Source organism: Copadichromis virginalis, unplaced genomic scaffold (genome assembly GCF_057382275.1).
Source record: "Copadichromis virginalis isolate Kocher_CV1m ecotype Utaka unplaced genomic scaffold, C_Virginalis_male_GT1.1 unmapped_scaffold_1, whole genome shotgun sequence".
In the NCBI taxonomy this organism is placed as follows: Eukaryota; Metazoa; Chordata; class Actinopteri; order Cichliformes; family Cichlidae; genus Copadichromis; species Copadichromis virginalis.
Window position 1 is genome coordinate 1,446,998 of NW_028188589.1, and position 24,028 is coordinate 1,471,025.

Genomic DNA, 24,028 nt, shown 5'->3' on the forward strand with positions numbered 1-24,028 from the left:
ATGTTTCCTGGCTAACATCAGCTGTGTGCAGCTTAGTTCAGCACAAATCTGCCGCTCCATAGTTCACGGTAACGGACTCACAGCTGGACCAACGAGGCCGAGTGTGTCCGCCACTCTGAGCTACGTTCGTGTTTGTGTACTTGTAGTTTGTACTTTGAGTTCACTCAGAGCCCACAGAGGACGCAGCGTACGTGATGACGTCACAGCCCTTTACCTCCTTTACTGTCACTGTGATTAATGTTTACACAGGAGACACCTGCAGAGCTCTGACGCTGAGCTAGCACACAGCATGCTAACACTAAGCTAACACTAAGCTAACACTAAGCTAACGCTAAGCTAACGCTAAGCTAGCCAAGAACCCAGAGTGACGTAAAGCTGAGTAAACACTGACCCCAGACCAGCACCGTGATAAAGTGAGCTGCTGCTGCTGAACTTGAACAGGTAACAAAGTGATGAGCAGTCAGGCTGCAGGTTTCTACCTGTTCATGTTTCTACAGTAGAATCACTTTGAAGTGTCTTTGTGCTGTTTCATCTTTGATTTGTGTTCATAAACACTCAGAGAAACATCACGTGACCTCATCAGGATCTGTGTTGGTGTGTGGGGCTGTACCTCAGCTTTATGTTGTTACATGCTCATTTGTTCATTTTACACAGTAACATCAAAGTAATGTTATGAGGAGTAATGAAGTAACGTACTCCATTACTTTTAATCAAAGTGTTCTGTGTAATATGTGTAATAATGACTGTTTTGAGTAATGACCAACACTGATCACAACAAAGAGGAAATGCCTCCAACATGCACAAACATTTGAGCCACAACATGCAGTTAATGTGCACAAATGTCTTTGATATGCTGCTCAGTGATGGTGGTGACTGTCAGAGCAGAGCTACTGAGAATCAATAAGTAATATCAATGATGGGATCAGAATCACTAAATTCTTCTCATCCCTGTCAGTATCATACATGTGCTGTATAATGTGATAAATGTAGAGGTGCTGGCTGTTCTCTCACTCTGCTGTTTAGCTGTAAAGGACGCCTCCCTGCCTTTGTCTCATTCATGACCTTTAATAGTCTCTTCTAACATGCAGAGATCTGTATGATCTGTTTCATAGAGTCTAACCAGCCTGTACAGGTAACAACAACAGTCACTGCATCACCGACACACAAACGTCATCTCTGTCAATAACAACATTCATACATGGAATAAAAACACATCAGTGGATCATTGCTGGAGCTGATGTTTGTGCTCCTGGTGCAAAGGCTCTCAGTTTCCTCCTTGAAATAACATCAGTGGTGGGTCAGCGACATGCTTTCTTTCCCTCTCAGGTTTAAATATCTGGGACTCTCCACCGTTTGGTTTTAGAGCTGAAGAAGCTTCTCAGATGAAACGTCTTCCAGAAACTTAAAGACGTCTCTTTTCTCTCCAAGCTCCTTAGATCACATGACCTGGATGACTGAACCTACAGACATGTTGACCTGGTTTCATGGTCACATGACAGGTCAGAGGTCAGCGACTGTAACTCAGTTCCTCCTGTTAATGTGAACTCACTGAGTGTTTGTGGTTTACCTCTCAGACTGACTGAAGATGATGATGGAGGAAGAGGAGGACAGAGCAGAGTCTGCAGGGTCCAGCTGTCCGTCTGTGAGGAGTGACCGGTCCAAAGAACGACCTCCAGACTTCAGTGGTGAACCTGGAGCAACGAGGTCAGAGAGCTGAACTCACTGAGTAACAGAAATAATTCTGCACTGACATTATAATCAGTGTTGACTCTGGTTGATTGTCTGACTGTGTTTGTGAGCTGAGAGGAAATGAAAATGAGTTTGTAACAAAAATCAGTTTTGTCCAGTTTTCCTGTAAAAAGCTGAACTCTAATCTAAGAGGATGTTACTGACAGGAAACAGCTGCATTATCTGCAGTCTGTGTGATCACAGCTGCTTCAATCATGTTTGTGTCTGCAGAGGTCAGAGGTCACAGTCTGCAGGGTCCAGCTGTCCGTCTGTGAGGAGTGACCGGTCCAAAGGCGACGTTCCACACTTCAGTGGTGAACCTGGAGCAACGAGGTCAGAGAGCTGTGATGACTCCTTTACATGTTTGTGTTTCCTGGATAAATATGACCTGAAACATCCTCAGATTGTTACAAAGATTCATTAAAAAGAAAACAATGAAAGAGAAAAGATCCAAATGTTCGACTTGGTCATTTGCTGTTTGAGGACAGTGATGCTCATATCTGTGGGGAAAGTGTGACCTGAGTGGGTTCATGTTTGTCTTTAAAGAACAGAGCTGCTCTGATTCTCTTTGTGTCTGATCTGTTAAACAGTCTGAGAGGTCACACAGAGACCCAGCAGCTAAAGCCTGGATCATACTGGCTGCTGTTACTCCATCAGGACAACACTGAACCACAGTGGTGTGGATGTAGTGGATAAATCCCACCATACTGATGCTCAGAGTTAACCACAGGGAACAAAACCAGATGTTACCTTCAGATTGTGACCTTTGGAGTGGACGATGCAGATTTCAATAGAGAATAAATGTTGTTGTTTTTCAGCTGTGAAGAAAGAATCAAATTTTCTGAACTTAAGAATTTATGATGCTGGAAACAACATGGAGACTATAACACAACATTTCCACTGTGTTCATAGAATGAATGTAAAACTGTCAGACATTCATTAAATGTGCAAAATGTCTACAGAAGCATCAGAGCGTCAGACGTGAAGCACTCAGTGATTTTGATCAAATGACTCATCAGTTATTGATCTGTACTACACTGATCTACCACGTTAGTAAAGCTGGTGTTCTGGTGGTGGAGGGAGACTCGGATCATGTTCTGGTTTTGGAGCAGTGATCTGCTGATGGTTCAGTTTGATGAGCTTCTTCAAAATCATCCCTGACATCACCACTGAAAGGACGTCCATGAAAACAGACTGAAAATTACTGATATGTTCACAATCTGAGAGTTTAAAACTTGACAGACTTGATTCAGATGAAGTTATTTGAGCAGAAACTCCTGGATCTTTATCCTGTGTTGATCTGATCCTTCATGGTTCCTCCACAGAGTGGAGCAGCAGAGCTCAGAGGTTCCCAGTGGTCAGTCTGCCCAGCAGCATCAAACACAGCTGGACGCCATATTTATGGTCTGTACATGTACAACAACTACTGTTACATCTGTTCTGTTCACAGTCATCTCCATGCTGCTCTTTGTAGACCAGTGGATCGTCAGTGTGTCCAACATGGATCTGATGTTTGGCTCCATGATTTCAGTCTGATTGGCTCATTCATAAATATTCTGTTCCAGCTGCTGGAGGACAACATCATCACTTTTGTGAAGAACGAGCTGAAGAAGATCCAGAAGGTTCTGAGTCCAGATTACCCAGAATGCTTAGAGAGTCAGAGGAGCAGCAGCAGAGAGGCATTTGTGAAGATCACAGTGGACTTCCTGAGGAGAATGAAGCAGGAGGAGCTGGCTGACCGTCTGCAGAGCAGTAAGAGGATTTATCTAAAGATTTAAGCTGCTGGATAAATGAACATTTTCCAGAGATGGAAGATGGAGCAACATGTTTTAAAGATTAGTTCTTTTTGGAATTGAGTGTTTATTTTTCTTCTCATTCAGAGCTTCAAGCTGCAGTTTGTCATCGTAACCTTAAATCCACCCTGAAGAAGAAGTTCCAGTGTGTGTTTGAGGGCATCGCTAAAGCAGGAAACCCAACCCTCCTGAATCAGATCTACACAGAGCTCTACATCACAGAGGGAGGGACTGCAGAGGTCAATGATGAACATGAGGTCAGACAGATTGAAACAGCATCCAGGAAACCAGACAGACCAGAAACAACCATCAGACAAGAAGACATCTTTAAAGCCTCACCTGGAAGAGATGAACCAATCAGAACAGTGCTGACAAAGGGAGTGGCTGGCATTGGGAAAACAGTCTTAACACAGAAACACAGCCTGGACTGGGCTGAAGACAAAGCCAACCAGGACATCCAGTTCATGTTTCCATTCACTTTCAGAGAGCTGAATGTGCTGAAAGAGGAAAAGTTCAGCTTGGTGGGACTTGTTCATCACTTCTTTACTGAAACCAAAGAAGCAGGAATCTGCAGCTTTGAAGACTTCCAGGTTGTGTTCATCTTTGATGGTCTGGATGAGTGTCGACTTCCTCTGGACTTCCACAAAACTACAATCCTAACTGACCCTAGAAAGTCCACCTCAGTGGATGTGCTGCTGATAAACCTCATCAAGGGGAAACTGCTTCCCTCTGCTCACCTCTGGATAACCACACGACCTGCAGCAGCCAATCAGATCCCTCCTGACTGTGTTGGCATGGTGACAGAGGTCAGAGGGTTCACTGACCCACAGAAGGAGGAGTACTTCAGGAAGAGATTCAGAGATAAGAAGCAGGCCAGCAGGATCATCTCCCACATCAAGACATCACGAAGCCTCCACATCATGTGTCACATCCCAGTCTTCTGCTGGATCACTGCTACAGTTCTGGAGGATGTGCTGGAAACCAGAGAGGGAGGACAGCTGCCCAACACCCTGACTGAGATGTACATCCACTTCCTGGTGGTTCAGGCCAAAGTGAAGAAGGTCAAGTATGATGGAGGAGCTGAGACAGATCCACACTGGAGTCCAGAGAGCAGGAAGATGATGGAGTCTCTGGGAAAACTGGCTTTTGATCAGCTGCAGAAAGGAAACCTGATCTTCTATGAATCAGACCTGACAGAGTGTGGCATCGATATCAGAGAAGCCTCAGTGTACTCAGGAGTGTTCACACAGATCTTTAAAGAGGAGAGAGGACTGTACCAGGACAAGGTGTTCTGCTTCATCCATCTGAGTGTTCAGGAGTTGCTGGCTGCTCTTCATGTCCTTCTGACCTTCATCAACTCTGGACTCAATCTGCTGGAACAACAACAAACAACATCCAAGAAGTCTGAAACAGGAGAATCTGCAGAGACACACTTCTACCAGAGTGCTGTGAACAAGGCCTTACAGAGTCCAAATGGACACCTGGACTTGTTCCTCCGCTTCCTCCTGGGTCTTTCACTGCAGACCAATCAGACTCTCCTACGAGCCCTGATGACACAAACAGGAAGTAACTCACAGACCAATCAGGAAACAGTCCAGTACATCAAGAAGAAGCTCAGTGAGAATCTGTCTGCAGAGAAAAGCATCAATCTGATCCACTGTCTGAATGAACTGGATGATCGTTCTCTAGTGGAGGAGATCCAACAATACAGGACTTCAGGAAGTCTCTCCACAGGTAAACTGTCTCCTGCTCAGTGCTCAGCTCTGACCTTCATCTTACTGTCATCAGAAGAAGATCTGGATGAGTTTGACTTCAAGAAATACTCTGCTTCAGAGGAGGCTCTTCTGAGGCTGCTGCCAGTGGTCAAAGCCTCCAACAAAGCTCTGTGAGTAAACATGTTGTCATCGCTTCATTGTTAAAATCATGGGAAATAAATCAGAAATGCTGAGTTCAAAGAGCACTGTAACATTTTTTTTAAAATAGTGAATTAAATGATCATCAGTCACTCGGTAAATATATGGTAGTTTTAATGTTTCACTCCAGCATTTCTAAAACACACTTTGTTCTGTAACTCTTATCAAAGGACAATCCAGACCCAGCCTATAAGAACATGAGCTCTGATGCTTCAGCCCCTCTGACAGGTTTATTATCCTCAGCTTGTTCATTTGTCTCCAACTCCAGGAGTTTGGTTGTTTTATTCTAAAGCACAAACTTCACCTGCCAGACTTCACCTACATCTTTTTCTGATGTTCATAATTTAAGTTCAAGTTTGTATCTCACTTTCAGTGCACACTCTCCCTTTTTAAATATAAATCTCTGCTGTGCTGTCATGTTTTCATCCTGTATGGAGGGAGAAACTCGGTCTTCATTACTGAAATTGCCTCTAAGGTCGTGTTTCTTGTCAGTAACCATATGTAACTGTAAGGCTTCCATAACCAGTGTTATCACAGAATTACAGTGGGTTCACTCTGGGTCCTCTACAGTTTCTTCCCACTGTCCACAGACATGCAGTTAGGTTACCTGGTGATCTAAACTTCATGCAGGTGTGAGTGAGAGTGGTTGTCTGTCCCTCTGTGGGCTTAGTGGAAGAGACTGGATGGATCTCTGCTTTGTCTTTGATATATGCTGACAGCAAACATTCTCCATGAAGTCTGCATTTCAGCTCATCTCCTTTATACACACCTTTAACAGGAAGAGTTTTATACAGCTAGTGTTTAAAATCAAGTGTTATTCACAATACACAGGTAATGAGCATGATTATTGAATTACTAAAATTTTCTAAAATAATTGTTTTAGTTAATATTGTATGACAGTGTACACAGAATTATTAGCTCAGTAGGCAGAGTGGTCGCCCCATGATCATAAGGTCAGGGGTCGAATCCACCGAATAGCTACCTTGTGGTACCCCTGAGCAAGGTACCATCAAGGTACCAATCATGTGCACTGGACTGGTAGCACTCATAGTCTCATAGGTTTAAATAAATTTAAAAAAAAAAGGGTTCAACATATAAACAAATTTAATTTGATCACATATATTGTTTGTTTTTTTTGTTTTTGTTTTTCCTTTCTCTCTCAGACTGAGCAGCTGTAACGTCTCAGAGAAAGGCTGTGAAAATTTGTTGTCAGTGGTCAGCTCCCAGTCCTGTAGTCTGAGAGAGCTGGACCTGAGTACCAACAGCCTGAAGGCTTCAGCAGTAAAGCTTCTGTCTGCTGCAGTGGAGAGTCCACATGCCAAACTGAATGTTCTGAGGTCAGATCAATTTGTATTCTGTTTAGTTCTGTTTGTTTATGTGTTTGATGTTTGTTTTTGTTTATGTCTTTATCCAGTTATCCTTGTTTCATAGCATTTTTATTCATTTCAAAGTTAAACAGAAGTTTTACTAACCTGCTCAGCACAAGACAATAAGCTATTGCACTCTGATTACACTTTAACAACAATCTTTATTCATGTTTTTATCTTCAGACTTAACATCTGTGAACTCTCAGAGGAAAACTGTGAAGCTCTGTCCTCAGTTCTCAGCTCGCAGTCCTCTAGTCTGACAGAGCTGGACCTGAGTATCAGAAAGCTGCAGGATTCAGGAGTGAAGCTTCTGTCTGCTGGACTACAACGTTTAAACTGTAAACTGAATACTCTGAGGTCAGATCAGAAAACATTTAGTTTTTAGAATTATTAATTAAAGTTCATACATATGATGTTGTATCTTAGTATGTTTATGTTTCCTTTAAAAATAGAAAGTCAACATTTAATGTTGTGAAATGTATTAACAAACTCTACATGAGTACTTGTTTTATAGATTGTCTTTTATTTTTCAGACTGAGTGGCTGTAACCTGTCAGAGAGAAGCTGTGAAGCTCTGTCCTCAGTCCTCAGCTCCCAGTCCTCCAGTCTGAGAGAGCTGGACCTGAGTAACTCTGACCTGCAGGATTCAGGAGTGAAGCTTCTGTCCGCTGGACTAAAGAGTTCACAGTGTGCAGTGGAAACTCTCAGGTCAGGATTCAAACTTTTCCACAGATGATCATTTGAAATGTGATTTATATTATTGTATAAACAGGTAACTTTTACAGCTGTCAAGTGAACTTTTATTTACATTTGAGTGGATAATTGGACTCTGAATTACTAAAAGTTGTTATAGTCATGTCTCTGTTTATTTAAAAAAATACTTCATGCACTGCCTAATTTAAAGATTTAGGCTCCTTTGGGCCCATAATATATATATTTGATTTCTTTGTGAATGAAATTAGGAGGATATTGGCGACTGCTGATTGGCTCGCTGTTTGTTTTTTATTCACAGTACTTAATTTTAAAGGCTGATTTCTCAAAATGAGATGTTTATCTTTTCTTCTACAACACGTGGAGCCACCAAATCTTCTTCCTTGATTTATTCATTACAGTTTGATTTAAAGAATATTAGACTCGTAACATAATAAATATATTTATTTCACTTCTTCTTGAGAGAAAGAAAGGGATGACTGGGTGAGCTCCAGTGGTTCATCCCAGCAGAGAGAGCGGCACACTGGGCTGCAAATGATCACAGTAGTAATGGCCATAGTTTGATAAAACAGGCAGTCTTACCCTGTAGATAATACAGGGTTCTGGTGCCGATGTGGGGGAGGGGAGTCGCCCGGTACTAACTACATACTACTAACTACCTCATCCAGATGTCTTCCCTACTAAACCTGATAAGAAGTAACTGCAGTAGCCTTATAGGTCAAATCAGTTTCACCTGTTAAAGTTAGCTCCACTATTAATTAGGGGTGGGGGAAAAAATCGATACTGTGTAGTATCGTGATATTTTGTTTGCTAATAATGTATCGATACAGGGACAGCAGAAATCGATATTTTGTTACAAACAATTTTTTTCTCTGAAGTCAACATGCTCTGGAGTCAGAGCATGTTGACTTCAGAGCATGTTGATCCTTTTTCTGAGCAACAATCCTGACATTCCTTCACTGTCCAAATGTGTTTAACTTTTTTTTTGGCAGCAATAAACATGACAGTTTACTTATTTTAATTTAAGACATGTTTAATTTTAATTAAGTTTGAAACTTTTTTATTTAATGTAAAATTATATATTTTTTTAAATTTACTTTCAAATTCTTCAGTTGCTGAAGGGGCTGCATAGTTTTCATAAATTGCATAGTTCAGAATAGCTATAATTGTACCAGATGGTTGCATTCAGTTAAGTTGGACTAGACTGTAATACAAACCGTTCAGTTTGTCAACAATAAAACTGACTGAAATGAGAGAAAGACTGAGTGTGAGACTTTGATATTAGATAAAATGAATATTGATAAAGTTTACCTTTATGTGCAGAATTTAAATATCGCAAAATATTTTAAAAAATCGCAATAATATCGTATCGTGCGTTAAGTATTGTGATAATATCGTATCGCGAGTTGTATGGTGATTCCCACCTCTACTATTAATGGTGTCACTTGTTATTTCTGGGATGAGTTTAGTAGCCTGAACAGCTGCTTAAAGGAAAGTAATTAAATAATAAAAATAACCTAAGTCCGGGGGAACCTGCAAGAGCTGTTTGCACAAAGAATAATGCTCAGACTTTGAGGTTTTATCGTTTTACACAAGGTTTAAAAATGAATGTCCACAATTGAATTGCAGAAATTGTTATTGAGCTAATACTGATGTAGTTGTTATCTTTGGTAAGGAGAGGTTGGAGGAAGGATGAGCACAGTCAGGCCTAAAGATGCTCTTAATAATAATAATGGATTGCATTTATATAGCGCTTTTCGAGACCCTCAAAGACCCTTTACAATCCCACTACAGGGAGTGCAGAATTATTAGGCAAGTTGTATTTTTGAGGAATAATTTTATTATTGAACAACAACCATGTTCTCAATGAACCCAAAAAACTCATTAATATCAAAGCTGAATGTTTTTGGAAGTAGTTTTTAGTTTGTTTTTAGTTTTAGCTATTTTAGGGGGATATCTGTGTGTGCAGGTGACTATTACTGTGCAGAATTATTAGGCAACTTAACAAAAAACAAATATATACCCATTTCATTTATTTATTTTTACCAGTGACACCAATATAACATCTCCACATTCACAAATATACATTTCTGACATTCAAAAACAAAAACAAATCAGCGACCAATATAGCCACCTTTCTTTGCAAGGACACTCAAAAGCCTGCCATCCATGGATTCTGTCAGTGTTTTGATCTGTTCACCATCAACATTGTGTGCAGCAGCAACCACAGCCTCCCAGACACTGTTCAGAGAGGTGTACTGTTTTCCCTCCTTGTAAATCTCACATTTGATGATGGACCACAGGTTCTCAATGGGGTTCAGATCAGGTGAACAAGGAGGCCATGTCATTAGTTTTTCTTCTTTTATACCCTTTCTTGCCAGCCACGCTGTGGAGTACTTGGACGCGTGTGATGGAGCATTGTCCTGCATGAAAATCATGTTTTTCTTGAAGGATGCAGACTTCTTCCTGTACCACTGCTTGAAGAAGGTGTCTTCCAGAAACTGGCAGTAGGACTGGGAGTTGAGCTTGACTCCATCCTCAACCCGAAAAGGCCCCACAAGCTCATCTTTGATGATACCAGCCCAAACCAGTACTCCACCTCCACCTTGCTGGCGTCTGAGTCGGACTGGAGCTCTCTGCCCTTTACCAATCCAGCCACGGGCCCATCCATCTGGCCCATCAAGACTCACTCTCATTTCATCAGTCCATAAAACCTTAGAAAAACCAGTCTTGAGATATTTCTTGGCCCAGTCTTGACGTTTCAGCTTGTGTGTCTTGTTCAGTGGTGGTCGTCTTTCAGCCTTTCTTACCTTGGCCATGTCTCTGAGTATTGCACACCTTGTGCTCTTGGGCACTCCAGTGATGTTGCAGCTCCAAAATATGGCCAAACTGGTGGCAAGTGGCATCTTGGCAGCTGCACGCTTGACTTTTCTCAGTTCATGGGCAGTTATTTTGCACCTTGGTTTTTCCACACGCTTCTTGCGACCCTGTTGACTATTTTGAATGAAACGCTTGATTGTTCGATGATCACGCTTCAGAAGCTTTGCAATTTTGAGACTGCTGCATCCCTCTGCAAGATATCTCACTATTTTTGACTTTTCTGAGCCTGTCAAGTCCTTCTTTTGACCCATTTTGCCAAAGGAAAGGACGTTGCCTAATAATTATGCAAACCTGATATAGGGTGTTGATGTCATTAGACCACACCCCTTCTCATTACAGAGATGCACATCACCTAATATGCTTAATTGGTAGTAGGCTTTCGAGCCTATACAGCTTGGAGTAAGACAACATGCATGAAGAGGATGATGTGGACAAAATACTCATTTGCCTAATAATTCTGCACTCCCTGTATTCATTCACTCTCACATTCACACACTGGTGGAGGTAAGCTACAGTTGTAGTGGTAGGTTAGGTTTTGCCCAAGGACAAAATGACCAAGACAGAGAGAGCTGGCTCATCAGACAGACAAGCTCATCTTGTAACCTACTGGTTCGCTGGTCAGCACACCAGCTGACTAGCGAACCGGCTAACTAGCACACCAGCTAACTAGCACACCGGCTAAATAGCAAATCAGCTAACTAGCAGACCAGCTAACGGCAGCCACAAGCTGAAGGACGATTAAATGTAGTGGAGATATCAGAGATGACACTGGTGTGTCCGATTCACTCTTTAGCACTCTGGTCACTCCGGTGTGTCAGCCAGAACACCACTGAAGGCCAAATGATCCCAGCATGTGGAATAAAGAGCTTAAGGTTTGGTTTGAGACACTTTATTCTTTCACTGATTGATTCTTGCGGCTGTGATCATGTGTGTGGTTTCTTACAAAAAGGAAGTACACAATACAAATACATGACAAATAAGATGAATAGATAAGTTACATATCCAGTTATATGTACGTACATCAGTATAGCTAATATAGCCATATATAAGGACAAAGATCACAGTACTATAATGCAGTAATGTTAAACACAAAGGTGTATATCTACATAAATCTGTCCTATCAGTGATCAGGGTACTGTAGTATACTTCCACTACATAAACTATAGAAACTAAACGACATTAGTGTGACTTTAAGTTACCATCAGTACAGACGAACTGATGGTAGTTGTACAAAATAAAGGCATTGCAATTATTGTGAAGGGCTTCCGGTTAAACTAAGATCAGCTGATTACCTCATAACAAATTGTTTGCTATAGAACGCAGCTCCCACTCTTCATTAATATCATGTACTGTAACTCCCAAGTAACCATGGTTACCCAGCCACGCCCAGTAGTCTCCAGAGAGACCAACAGCTGGTGCACGTTGTAACGCCGTGGCTTTCATAGTCTCTCCTTTTTCTACAGCTCATGTGTTCTTCTTGTGATGGTGCGTCTTGAGGGAGGCTCATACATGCCGTCATTTGTTGATCCTAAGAACGTTCCTCAGACCGACTTCTTCAACAACACTAATCGGCCTGCAGTTTGTAGCTACTCACTTCACTGTGGTGTTTGTTAGCTTGTCTTTCTTTGGTTTTATCCTGACTCCTCCCACAAGCTGATCCTACGTAGTCTGCCCAAGCCTCCCACCTCTGTTTGTTTGGGTGGTTTGTTTGCTGCCATCAACAGCGTGTAATGCATTTAAGTGATACTTCAGACATGAAGTACTGCGACAATAAAAAACTCAACTTTGCTTAAAAATAACTTTAGTTGTATCAACACTGCCCTCTGGAATAATTAGACTTTGGTGACAAACTGATGTGATCTCCATGTTTCCTTTGTTGGACTGTGGGCGAGTGTCAGAACTGAATGTACTGAGTAACATGTGGAGTTTAAATATGTGTCAGTTCCAGTTTTAGAGCTCTAAAGTGCAGCTATCATGTTAGGAATATGTTAGGAATAGACAGGAACACTGAGCACACTGAGGTCAAATCTTTATTTATCCAGTTCATCTGTAGGCTGAGCTCAGTCCATCCATTTAGTGAAATGATGTTTAAAGGTCTCCTTGTTCTGTGAGCGTGCACAGATCCTGAAGCAGAAAGCCTGGGTTAACAGAGAAATGATCATCACTGTGATGATGCTCACCATCTCTGACTGGGATTTGAGGTTTTGTCAAAGCAGCAAAGAAAGCCTGGCTATGTTGGACTGGGTGTGGAAGCAGCTCCCAGTTTGAGTTCAGGAGACAGACACCCTCTCTACTTTGACGATCAGCTTCAAACTTTCCTTTTTGATAAAACTTATAGTTAGAGCTGGATCAGGTGACCCTGAACCATCACTTAGTTATGCTGCTATAGAGATGGATAACAGATGGATTGTTGTTTTGTGTGTCTGCAGTCTGTCAGGCTGTCTGATCACAGAGGAAGGCTGTACTTCTCTGGCCTCAGCTCTGACCTCCAACCCCTCCCATCTGAGAGAGCTGGACCTGAGCTACAATCATCCAGGTCCCTCAGGAATGAAGCTGCTGTCGGCTGGACTGAAGGATCCAGGCTGGAGACTGGACACTCTCAGGTATGGAGAGAATGTCTGATATAGGAGGAAGAGCTGGAATCATTTCCTGTGTCTTTCACTCACTTCCTGTTTGTTTCCTGCAGATGAGACATGAACAATCACACATGCAGGAATATTTTCAGGGACAGACACACTAGTCTAGCTGGATAGTACATGGATATTTATGTAGGGGGTCTTCAAGGAGTCTGTTTGCAGGAACATTAATGATAACTGATAAGTCATGTTGAGAGTTTCATTAAAAGTAGACTTACAGTTAGGTAATATTTGGACAGAGACAACATTTTGTAACTTTAGATACAAGTATCAGCCATGTGTGTGTTTCCCATGCTGTATGTCCACAGTCACAGTGACAGTCAGTGACACTGACAGAAGGATGAAACAAGGCTGTGAATCATTTCAGTCTGTGTGTGTGACAAAGAGGCAGACAGGAGCAGCTAACATTTGGAAATGGAAGCTTACTGGAAACACTACATTCACGGCTGAATTCACAATAGATTTGTTCTCAAGTGCACATTTAGCAGCTAATGCTAATACTGTTTTCCCTTTGCTTTCTACAGCAGCTATTGCTAAGTAGGCCACTTTGCTCCGCTAAGGATTTGTGTGACCATGATGGAGACTCTGATAAGCTAATGCTGCTAAGCTAATGCTGTTTATGGGCCCTGTTAGAATCAATATTTCATTCTCATTCTGTTGTTTGAGAACAATATTAACGTTTCACATTATTATAACACAAGAGAAAAGGGTATTGGCATTAGCTACTAGTGCTTATTCACCTCAAATTACCTTTAGCTGCTAATGGCAGCCTACTTAGCATTAACTCCTCACTAATATAATGCTAATTTACATCAAATTAGCATTAACTGCTCATATTGTTATAAGGAAAGAGAAAACGGTATTAGCATTTGCTGCTAATAATTATTCACCCCTAATTAGAATAAGCCGCTAAAAGCAGCCAACTTAGCATTAATTCCTCACTTTGTTGTTACCCAACGGAAAAGAGTATTAGTATTAGCTACTATCATTTTTAATAAGTAAGAGAAAACAGTATTAGCAGTAGCGCATAATGCTAATTCACGTCAACGTAGTATTAGTTAATAATGGCAGCCTACTTAGCATTAACTGCTCACTAATATAATGCTAATTCGCATCAAATTAGCATTAGCTGCTCAAGTTGTTATAATGCAAGGGAAAAGAGTTGGCAAAAACAGTGTTAGCATTAGTGGATAATGCTAATTCACCTAAATTAGCATTAGCTAACAATGGCTACGTACTTAGCATTACCTACTAATATTGATATAAAGCAAGAAAATATGGTATTAGCATTAGCTTCTAATGCTTTCTCATCTAAAATTAAAATTAGCCACTAATGGCATCCTATTTAGCATTAACTCTTCACATCGCAAGGGAAAAATTAGAATTGAATAAAAAAAAAAGTGTTCATATTAGCTACTTGTATTGTTAAAAAGTAAGAAAAAACATTGTTAGCATAAGGGGATAATGCTAATTCACCTCAAAGTAGTATTAGCTAATAACGGCAACCTACATAGCATTAGCTGGTCACATTGTTATAAAGCAAGAAAATATGGTATTAGCATTAGCTGCCAATTCCTATTCACCTAAAATTAGCATTACCTGCTAATGGCAGTCTACTTAGCATTAACTCCTCACTAATGTGATGCTAATTCACATTAAATTAGCTTTAGCATTAGCTGCTAGCATCAGCCTACCTAGCACTAGCTGCTCACATTGTTAAAAGGGAAGAGAATACGATATTAGCATTAGCTGGTAATATTTATTCACCCCTAATTAGAATTAGCCACTAATGACAGCATACTTAGCGTTAACTCCTCACATCGTTGTAATGCAAATGAGGCTAACTTGCATTAAATTAGACTGCTGTTATTAGCTAATGCTATTTAGCAGTAGCTGCTCACATTGTTATAAAGCAAAGGAAAACGATATGAGCATTAGGTTCTAATGCGTATTTGCCTTAAATTAGACGTAGGTGCTAATGGCAGCCTACTTAGCATTAGCAGCTCAGATGTTGTAATGCTAGGAAAAAGAGTGTTAGCATTAGCCGTTCACATTGTTATAAAGTTAAGGGAAATAGTGTTAGCATTAGCTACTCACATTGTTAAAAAAAAGTAAGTGTTAGCATTAGTGCATAATGCTAATTCACATCAAATTAGCATTAGTTAATAACGGCAGCCTATTTAGCATTAGCAGATAATGTTGACCTTGGCCCACTGGAAAAGTTCAGAACTAAAGATTTAGGAGTGTTTCTCGATAGCTCTTTCTCGTTTGAGAAACAAATGAATTCTGTTATTAAAACCAGCTGTAAGGTTTATATTGTTGACTGTCATTTATGCTTAGAAATATTTACTCATATATGCTTAGAGTTGTATAATCGATTGCATAATGATAGAGGTTTGATCCTGAGTAGTCTGTAAAGACTCTGTGTGCCTTCCAGAGTGCTCTGGCATGCACACACCACTTGGGGCCATGAGAGAGGTCGTACCCTCTCTTACTGATTTATGGTGTAGGACAGGGGTCTCAAACTCAATTTAGCTGGGGGCCGCTGCAGGCAGAGTCTGGGTGAGGCTGGGCCGCATTAGGTTTTCCACAAGAAAGGCATGGTTAAAAAATTCCAATCTTCTCAAATCTCTTTATTTTTATTTTTAACACAAAATATGAAAAATAAATAAACAAATTAAGAATTAATAAGAAAATAAATCAATCTGTAATACATAAATAAAATAATAATAAGATATTTTTAGTCAGTGAACTTGTGTGTATCTTTCAGTCTTCTATATCTGCTGTATTTAGATTGAAATGTCTGTATTAACAGTTCTATAACCTTCTTCTGAACATGAATGGAACACTGTAGAAAATGAACTGTTCTTCTGAACATGGCTTCTCTTGCCTACTCCTTGCTGCTAGAGACCTGGCAGCGTTTCCTCTCGCATAGCCGAGCCAGATTTGGCCTGAGGGAGGAAGCAGTTGCGACCCTCAGTATGTCTTGAAGATGATCATCCGTAAGTCTGGACCTGTACTTGGACTTATTGAAGTTCAAAGTGGAGAAGAGCTTTTGGCACAAGTATGTGCTACCAAAAAGGCACATGGTCCGCTTGAACATTCGGGAAAGCCGAGGGAAACTAGGGCTCAAGTCTCTCAAAAATTGTCCAAGCTTGTCTGCTTTTCCACTCACCTCCCTGAACTTTGCTTTGAGTTCAGAGTTGCACTGCAGCTCAATGAGCTCCATGTGAAGCACAGAAGGGGCATCTTGCACATCAAAGGAGAAGGGGTCCGCAAAAATGTGAAAGGTGGCTCTGTGTGTCTTGAAGTCAGCAAATCTGTGATCAAATTCCTCCTGTAGCCTCAAAATGACATCAACATACTCGTCAGCACTGAATGGTGTGCCTGCATCCACGAGAGCCTTGCATGCTGGGAAATGGCAAAGGTTTGTCTGAGAGAGCTGAGCTTTCCAGAGCGCCAGTTTTGTGGAGAATGCTCTCACGTTGTCATAGGCAGCACTGACAAGTTGCCCCTGGCTTTGTAACGTCTTGTTCAGTACATTAAGCTCATGTGTCATATCAACAAGAAAAGCTGAGTCCATGAGCCATTTGGGATCAGTTAGCACAGGAACACTAACTCCATCCTTCTCCATGAAGGCTTCACTTCTGCTCTCAACTCAAAAAGTCTCTTTAATACATTTCCCCTGCTGAGCCAACGTACCTCAGTGAAGTCGAGCACATCCCCATATTCTGACTCCATTTCCTCTAAAAAAGCACAGAACCTTCGGTGCTTTAAGCCCCTGGATCTGATTTGGTTGATGCATTTCACAACAATAGACATCACATTGTCAAACTTCAGGCATTTGCTGCAAAGGACCTGCTGATGGATGATGCAGTGCAGAGCAATGGCCTCCTCCACGCCTTCCTCTTCCAGTTTGTTTTGTGCCACCAGTCCATGTTTCCTCCCTGTCATTGATGGCGCTCCATCTGTTGTTATTCCAACAAACCTCTTCCATGGCAAACCAACATTCTCAATGGCATCACACAGCTTGTAAATATCTGCTGAGCGGTGGTCTGGCCATGCATTGGAATTACTGTGAGCAGCTCCTCCATCACTTCAAAACTGTCATCAACACCACGGACATACATTGGGAGCTGGGCAGTGTCGGTGATGTCTGTGGTCTCATCAAGAGCGACTGAGTATACACTGAAACATTTGGCTTTCTCACACAGTTGGTCATAAATGTCACTTGACAGGTCAGAAATGCGATCTGCTGCGGTGTTGGCAGAAAGGCTGATGTTGCTAAACTGACCTTTCTTTCCCGGACAGACTTTATTTGCAGCCTGCAATATGCACTTTTAGACAAATGCACCTTCTGTGAATGGCTTCCCTGCTTTAGCAATCATCTCACTAACCACGTGGCTCCGACTGCTGCATTATTCTCTTTGGTTGCTTTCTTGGAGAAATCTTGCTGCCTCAGTAGATCTGTTTTAAGACTGGCAACCCGGTTCGCTCTCTCGTCTCCCTGGTATTTTGCATCCAGCTCAGCATGTCTAGTTGTGTAATGACGTTTCAAATTGTATTCCTTGTGCAGCGCAACTTTCTCTGTGCAAATAAGACAGGTCGGGGTGCCCCTGTGCTCAACAAAGAAATATTGCATTTCCCACTTTTCCTGAAATTGTCGGTGCTCATCACCAACCTTTCTCTTCACCGCAGGCTTTGAAAAAGACATGTTTGGGGCTATGTGACATTTATAATTCTACTTGGTGTCACTGTCGCATTGAAGTTTCAATCAAGCGTTTAGCCGACGGACGGGGAACGTCTCAACGCGTAGAGAACGTCATTTCTGCTTCTTTTTCTTGCAACCGTAGCACGGCGATCGGCAGATAAAAAGCCGGTAGCAGTCTCCTTTGTTTTTACGCTCGATGTTCATGTCTTTCATGACGACACGAACACCGTGGCGTTTGCAGATGGTAGAAAGTGCAGGGATAGCGAGCGCAAAACAGGCGACTGCTCACGGCGCCGGGCTGTTGTTACAGGAGAAAGAAGCGGAAATGACACCGTGACATATAACAAATAACATCAGCTGTTTCTGATGTTAGTTGTTTTGACTGCTTTTACATTATATTGAAATATATGTAATGTTCATGTTTGCTGCAATGCAAACGCAGTGATGCAAATAAAAACATCGAGCCACAAATTACGGTGCGACCCTATAATTAGTCCGGGTTACCGGGGACTGTTGTTGCCGATGAACAGGTGTCGCTATGTGACTGCAGACTAAATTGGGCTGCATTGAGTTCATGACTTTTCTTTTATCCCGCCGCCTACGCATCACTGTGAGAGTTAATATGAGATCTCTCTCTGTGGAAAAATAACTTTAAATCCCACTGACGTGTGTATAAATCTATATACGTATAATGTCCCGCTGGGCAGCAACTTAAAAAAACAACTTTTTTTGAAGTGTTGTGAACGCAGCGCGCTGGGGCGAATGTCGGCGTTTGCCCAATAGAAAGGAGGAAGCCAGCCAGGCACAGGAAAGAAAGAAACACTCCAGGGCAACGCTGCTGGAACTTTGACTCATTGAGAAATGTTTCCCTGCTTGCATCAAGCCCGGCTGGTGTCCCCCGAGATCCATATCCCACCCTGATTGGTGGGTTAATTCAGCTCCGCCCACAACACTGTAAAGTGTCATACATTATCAAACTAACATTACATTTTCATATTAAGGTGGGGCCAAAAACTATCGTCCTGCGGGCCGCAATTGGCCCGCGGGCCGCGAGTTTGAGACCCCTGGTGTAGGAGGACACCTACTCTGTGTCTGGTTAAGTATAAGAGCCCTTTGTTAGGGGGACCGCTGGACTCTTAGCACCAGCTTTGGGGTCACAGGGTCACATCTGGAACACACACAGACACAGACACAGACACACACACACACACACACACACACACACACACACACACACACACACACACACACACAGTCACTCACACACACACACACACACACAGTCACTCACACACACACACACACAGACACACACACACACAGACACAGACACACACGCACACACACACACACACAGACACAGTCACTCACACACACACACACACAGACACAGTCACTCACACACACACACACACAGACACAGACACACACGCACACACACACACACACACACAGTCACTCACACACACACACACACAGTCACTCACACACACACACACACAGACACAGACACACACGCACACACACACACAGTCACTCACACACAGACACACACACACAGACACACACACACACACACACACACACTATGCACAGACTGGTACTCTTTGTTCATACCTGTGTAAGACGTCATAATGAACTTGTGCATATTCATGTAAGCTCAATAAAGAGCAGTGTTACGAGGGAGCAGACGAGAGCGACTGAGGTCAAGTGAAGGAACGGCGCTGTCACAGTTCTCTCCCTCATCAATTGTCTGGTTCCAGCGGTGGGTCTGTGCTAGACGACCCATCACCAGCTTTTTCCACTGGTTACCAGTACGTGGTAGAATCCACTTCCAGATCTGGTTGTCTTTAAATCTGTGAATGGATTGGCTCCATCTTATCTCTCTTTAACAAAAGAATCCAAGTGGAGCCCTCAGGTCTGCAGATAAGCAGCTTCTGACCAGAACTAGACGTAAAAACAGAGGTGAGCTTTATCGATGGCTGCAGCCAAACTCTGGAACAGTCGCCCTTCACATCAGGTCGTCACCAACACTGGACATTTTTAAAAGCCGGTTGGAAACACATTTGTACTCTGTAGCTTTCAATCCTGACCAGTCTTTATAGTCATTACTGTGTATGTTTCCTATTTTCTCTCTACTCTGTGCAGCACTTTGGCTCAAGCTGTTTTTAAATGTGCTGATAAATAAATGTAGATTTCTTTGAATAAAACAGTGGAGCCGAGCTTTGAGCTCAGTGTGTAACAGTGTGTGTGTGAGAGCCATGTAATGTCCATGTGTGCATGCTGACTGTGCTGCTCTGACCCCCCTCCTCCTTTCAGGGTGGAGCCTGCTGGAGTCCGATGGTTGAGACCAGGTCTGAGGAAGTGTAAGTGTGTTTTTAATGGGATTCATGAAAACAAAGCAGCACACATTCAACCATCTTCATCATGTCAGGAGTCATCATCAAAGTGTCAATCAATGAACAGATGATGGATCAATAACTGCAGCTGGATTGTGTTTGTTCTCTCCATCAGATTCCTGTCAACTCACAATCGACACAAACACAGTGCACACAGAGCTCCAACTGTCCGACAACAACAGGAAGGTGACATATGTGGAGGAGGTTCAGTCATATCCTGATCATCCAGACAGATTTGATGTTTGTGAACAGCTGCTGTGTAGAAATGGTCTGACTGGTCGCTGTTACTGGGAGGTCGAGTGCAGAGGAGGCGTTTGTATATCAGTGAGTTACAGAAGCATCAGAAGGAAAGGAGGCAGTGATGACTGTTGGTTTGCATACAATGATCAGTCCTGGAGTCTGGTCTGCTCTGATGATGGTCCTCAGTTTGTCTGGCACAATAAGATACTAACATCCATCTCCTCCTCCTCCTCCTCCTCCTCTGTCTCTAACAGAGCAGCAGTGTATGTGGACTGTCCTGCTGGCACTCTGTCCTTCTACAGAGTCTCCTCTGACACTCTGATCCACCTCCACACCTTCAACACCACATTCACTCAAACTCTTTATCCTGGGTTTAGAGTCTGGTCTCCTGGTTCCTCAGTGTCCCTGTGCTGAGTGGAGTGTAAAGAGTGTCTCCTGTTACAGAAACACTCTGACTGTTGAACAGATAGTTCAGTCTGTACATGTCTGTCTCTTTCACTCACAAACACGTTTTCAGATTCATGGATTCAATCAGTTGATGTTTGAAACTCTTCTAAATGATTCCTTGTAAACTTCTTCAGTCACAAACAAACAGGAAGTGATGTCACATGTGTTCCTGTCCACACAGCAGAATGAGTCTATTGCTGACAGTGATGTACAAACAGAGTGAGCATTTCTGAGGCCCAAAATAAACTGAGTAGTTCACTGAATGAACAATGGACTGTGAGCTCAGTTCCTTCATCATTAGTATGGATTATATATGTATATGTATTATATTAGTATCATATATATCAGGTGCTGCTGCTTTCAGTCATTGTGCAAATGTGCTGTTTGTAAGCTTGTAAAGCTGCAGTCAGCTGAGACTGAAGAAGTCACCTGATCAGTGAGCAAACGTTTCTGAAAACGTCCAGATGAACAGAATCAACCTTTTGGGATCAGCCAGCAATGCAGCATCATTGTTGTTCAGCTTCAGAGGTTTGCAGGAATGAACTGATGACCAGAAACAGCTGCAAAGTCCAAGAAAATACCAGCTGGAGTTCAGCTGCATTTGAAGAAGTCAAAGAAAAGTAAGGATGGCAAAGGGCGACGTTTTCTTCCAAAGAGCTGCAAACATGGTCGACGCCTCATTAGAAGAATCATCTGGACATTTGTGAGGAACTCTAACCAAGAAAGCAACGTCACACAGATCCAACAGACAGTTTCCATGACTGCAAGTGTTGAGTGGAAAAATGCTACATTGCATTATTGCATCCTCTCACCACAGGAGGCGCTGTTGGCACCACTGATTGCTGATCAGCTGTTCTCTGATGATCTGATTGATACTGTGAATAACGGGACTCACTGAACTCTGTGACACAGTGAAGATTACAGAGTTTAACTTCACCCTTTAAGACTGACCACAGAACCAAGTCCGCCAGAGCTTTTGTTATATTTTTACATGCTGTGGAGCCATTTGTGGGAGCATTTCAAGTTGCTATACATCAATACAACTGTTATAGCCCTAATTTTAATAATATGTATGCATTCAGTCCATAGTAACTACATAAACTGCAAAAAAAGCCTCTGCTCATCCATCTCTGTGTGTATCAGGATACATTTGGTTCATAATACACAGAAAAATCAGCGTTATTACCTGTAATAAATGTGAAAGATTCCTGCAGTGATAACCAGGCAGGACTGAAACACATCCAAGCTGTCACCACGGTAACAGCACCGCCCATCCACAGGTGAGGGGAGGAGCAAAAAGAGGGACTTTGACCATTTTATACTAAAAACACTCAACTAATGTTTCTAATATGAAACAAATAAGCCCACATTAATGTGAGCGTTTATTAAATAATAATAATGATGATTTCCTCCTGATCTCATTTCCACAGCAGAGAAAACTGTGGTGTATATTGAGGTGGAGGGTGTGGTCTGTGGCTCAGGTGTAGAGTGAGGGTGGGGTGCACCACAGCAGCATGCTGGGACTGCTGAGGGTGGAGGAGGGAGTGATGATGACATCAGAGCTGCAGCACAGAGACCAGTGAACACACAGTCTGTTCATCTTTGCATAGATACAATATACAGCACAATATTGAATGACAGACACGCTGTGGGAGCTTCCACAGATACACTGACGTCAGCATCCAGAGTCCTCCTGCTGCTCCCCCCTCAGAGCCCCGTGATCAGCACCAACACATTCAGTTAGATGACAGAGTCCAGCTGCAGCTAGAATCAGCTCCCCTCTGTGAACAACAGCACAGCGTCAGTGTTTCACACTCAGTGAAAGGAGGAAACAGCAGAAGAACACCATGTGTGCTACGTTTCCCAGGACACACTACAAACTGCACAAATACAGAGCAGCACGTGGAAGGACCTGGAGCTGCATTTACAGAGCTGCAGACAGCGTGATGTCCTGTATGGACAGGTGGAAGGAACCAAGTCCTCAGCTGGAACACTCGTGTTTGTCCACAGACAGGAAACACAGCAGGAAACTTCCTCACAGAAGTGCAGCTCATGGATAACACACTTCCTGTCAGTCAGAATGAGGCTGCAGCCAAACACAGAAAGGTGTTTTTGTCCAGATGAGCCCAGAGAAGAAACACGAGTGTTCACAGACATCAGAAGCTCAGAGAGGTGAAACATGAGGTTGGAGTCCTCGTCAGCATCCAGAAGAGCTGCTGTGAAACCCTGAGTACTCATGACAGACTCTGATGGCACAAACACATCATGATTCAAACAGAAAGACAAACATGGAGCTCCTGATCCTCCTGCATGAGAACAAGCTGACATGAGCGCTGTGTCTGAGAGTGTCTCCCTGTCACAGTGACAATAACACAGCTGCTGCTCACAGTCATTAAACTGACCTGAGGTCAGCTGTGCTCCTTACATATGAACCATGTGACCTCACATCAGTGCTGTGGATGACTGTAGTCATAGAAGAGTAGAGCTGTAGCAGGTGGTGTGAGGAGGAGGTGGTGTATTGTAGTTAACGCAGTACTGAAACACTCCAGCAGAGGGCGCTGTTAAGTCCTTATTGTAACACAGTTACTGTGTGCAGTTAGACTTCATACATAATCTGCACTTATTTCCATCAGACATGCTGTCAGTAAATGATTGGTTTCTATTGATTCTACTTCCTGTTGACTCGTTTGATGACAGTGAAACAATCACAGCTGATTGTGTGATGATGTAAACTGTCACTGTTACATTCAGTGTGTGTGACATAATGTTAGTGCAGGCTGATAACAGCCTGGTTCTGTTAGAAACACATGAACGTGTCCATAGATCAGTGTGTGTTTAACATGAGAGCTTCAGCCCTGCTGATGTGTTAAATAAAGACATGCAGGAAAACTGATGAGACTCTGAAATAACTCTTTATATTTATAATGTAACTCTGCATCAAAAGAACAACAAAGGATCCCAGACAGGTTTCTGTGAACAAAGACCATTCTGATGTTTCTGTGTTTCTAACACTTTGACATTATTAGTAAACAGACTGCAGTGAGCAGCATTTATAAAGAGCTTCTATATAAAGATATGACAGCTGTTTGACAAGTTTATCACTCTGTGTTTGGACCTGATCAGTCCAGCTGTTTACTTGAAACATGTTCATTTACCTGTTCTGTTATATTCATGTTCTTGTCTCTGTTGAAAACACATTTTAAT

General features: G+C 42.3%; 2 protein-coding genes across 2 annotated transcripts; both read left to right on the plus strand.

Annotated features, from left to right (window-relative positions):
• Positions 1-3,628: 3,628 nt before the first annotated feature.
• LOC146679489 (protein NLRC3-like) lies at positions 3,629-5,487 on the plus strand (the record flags this gene model as incomplete). Its single annotated transcript, XM_085450282.1, has 1 exon — positions 3,629-5,487. A coding segment is annotated over one exon (1,782 nt), but the record flags the coding sequence as incomplete, so codon positions are not given.
• Positions 5,488-6,376: 889 nt separating this feature from the next.
• LOC146679490 (stonustoxin subunit beta-like) lies at positions 6,377-22,299 on the plus strand. The gene is made up of 5 exons (XM_085450382.1): positions 6,377-6,387; positions 6,598-6,771; positions 12,821-12,994; positions 20,058-20,104; positions 20,253-22,299. The coding sequence occupies exons 1-5, from the start codon at positions 6,377-6,379 to the stop codon at positions 20,789-20,791; spliced, it is 945 nt and encodes a 314-aa protein (XP_085306508.1). The 3' UTR covers positions 20,792-22,299.
• The last annotated feature ends 1,729 nt before the right edge of the window (positions 22,300-24,028 follow it).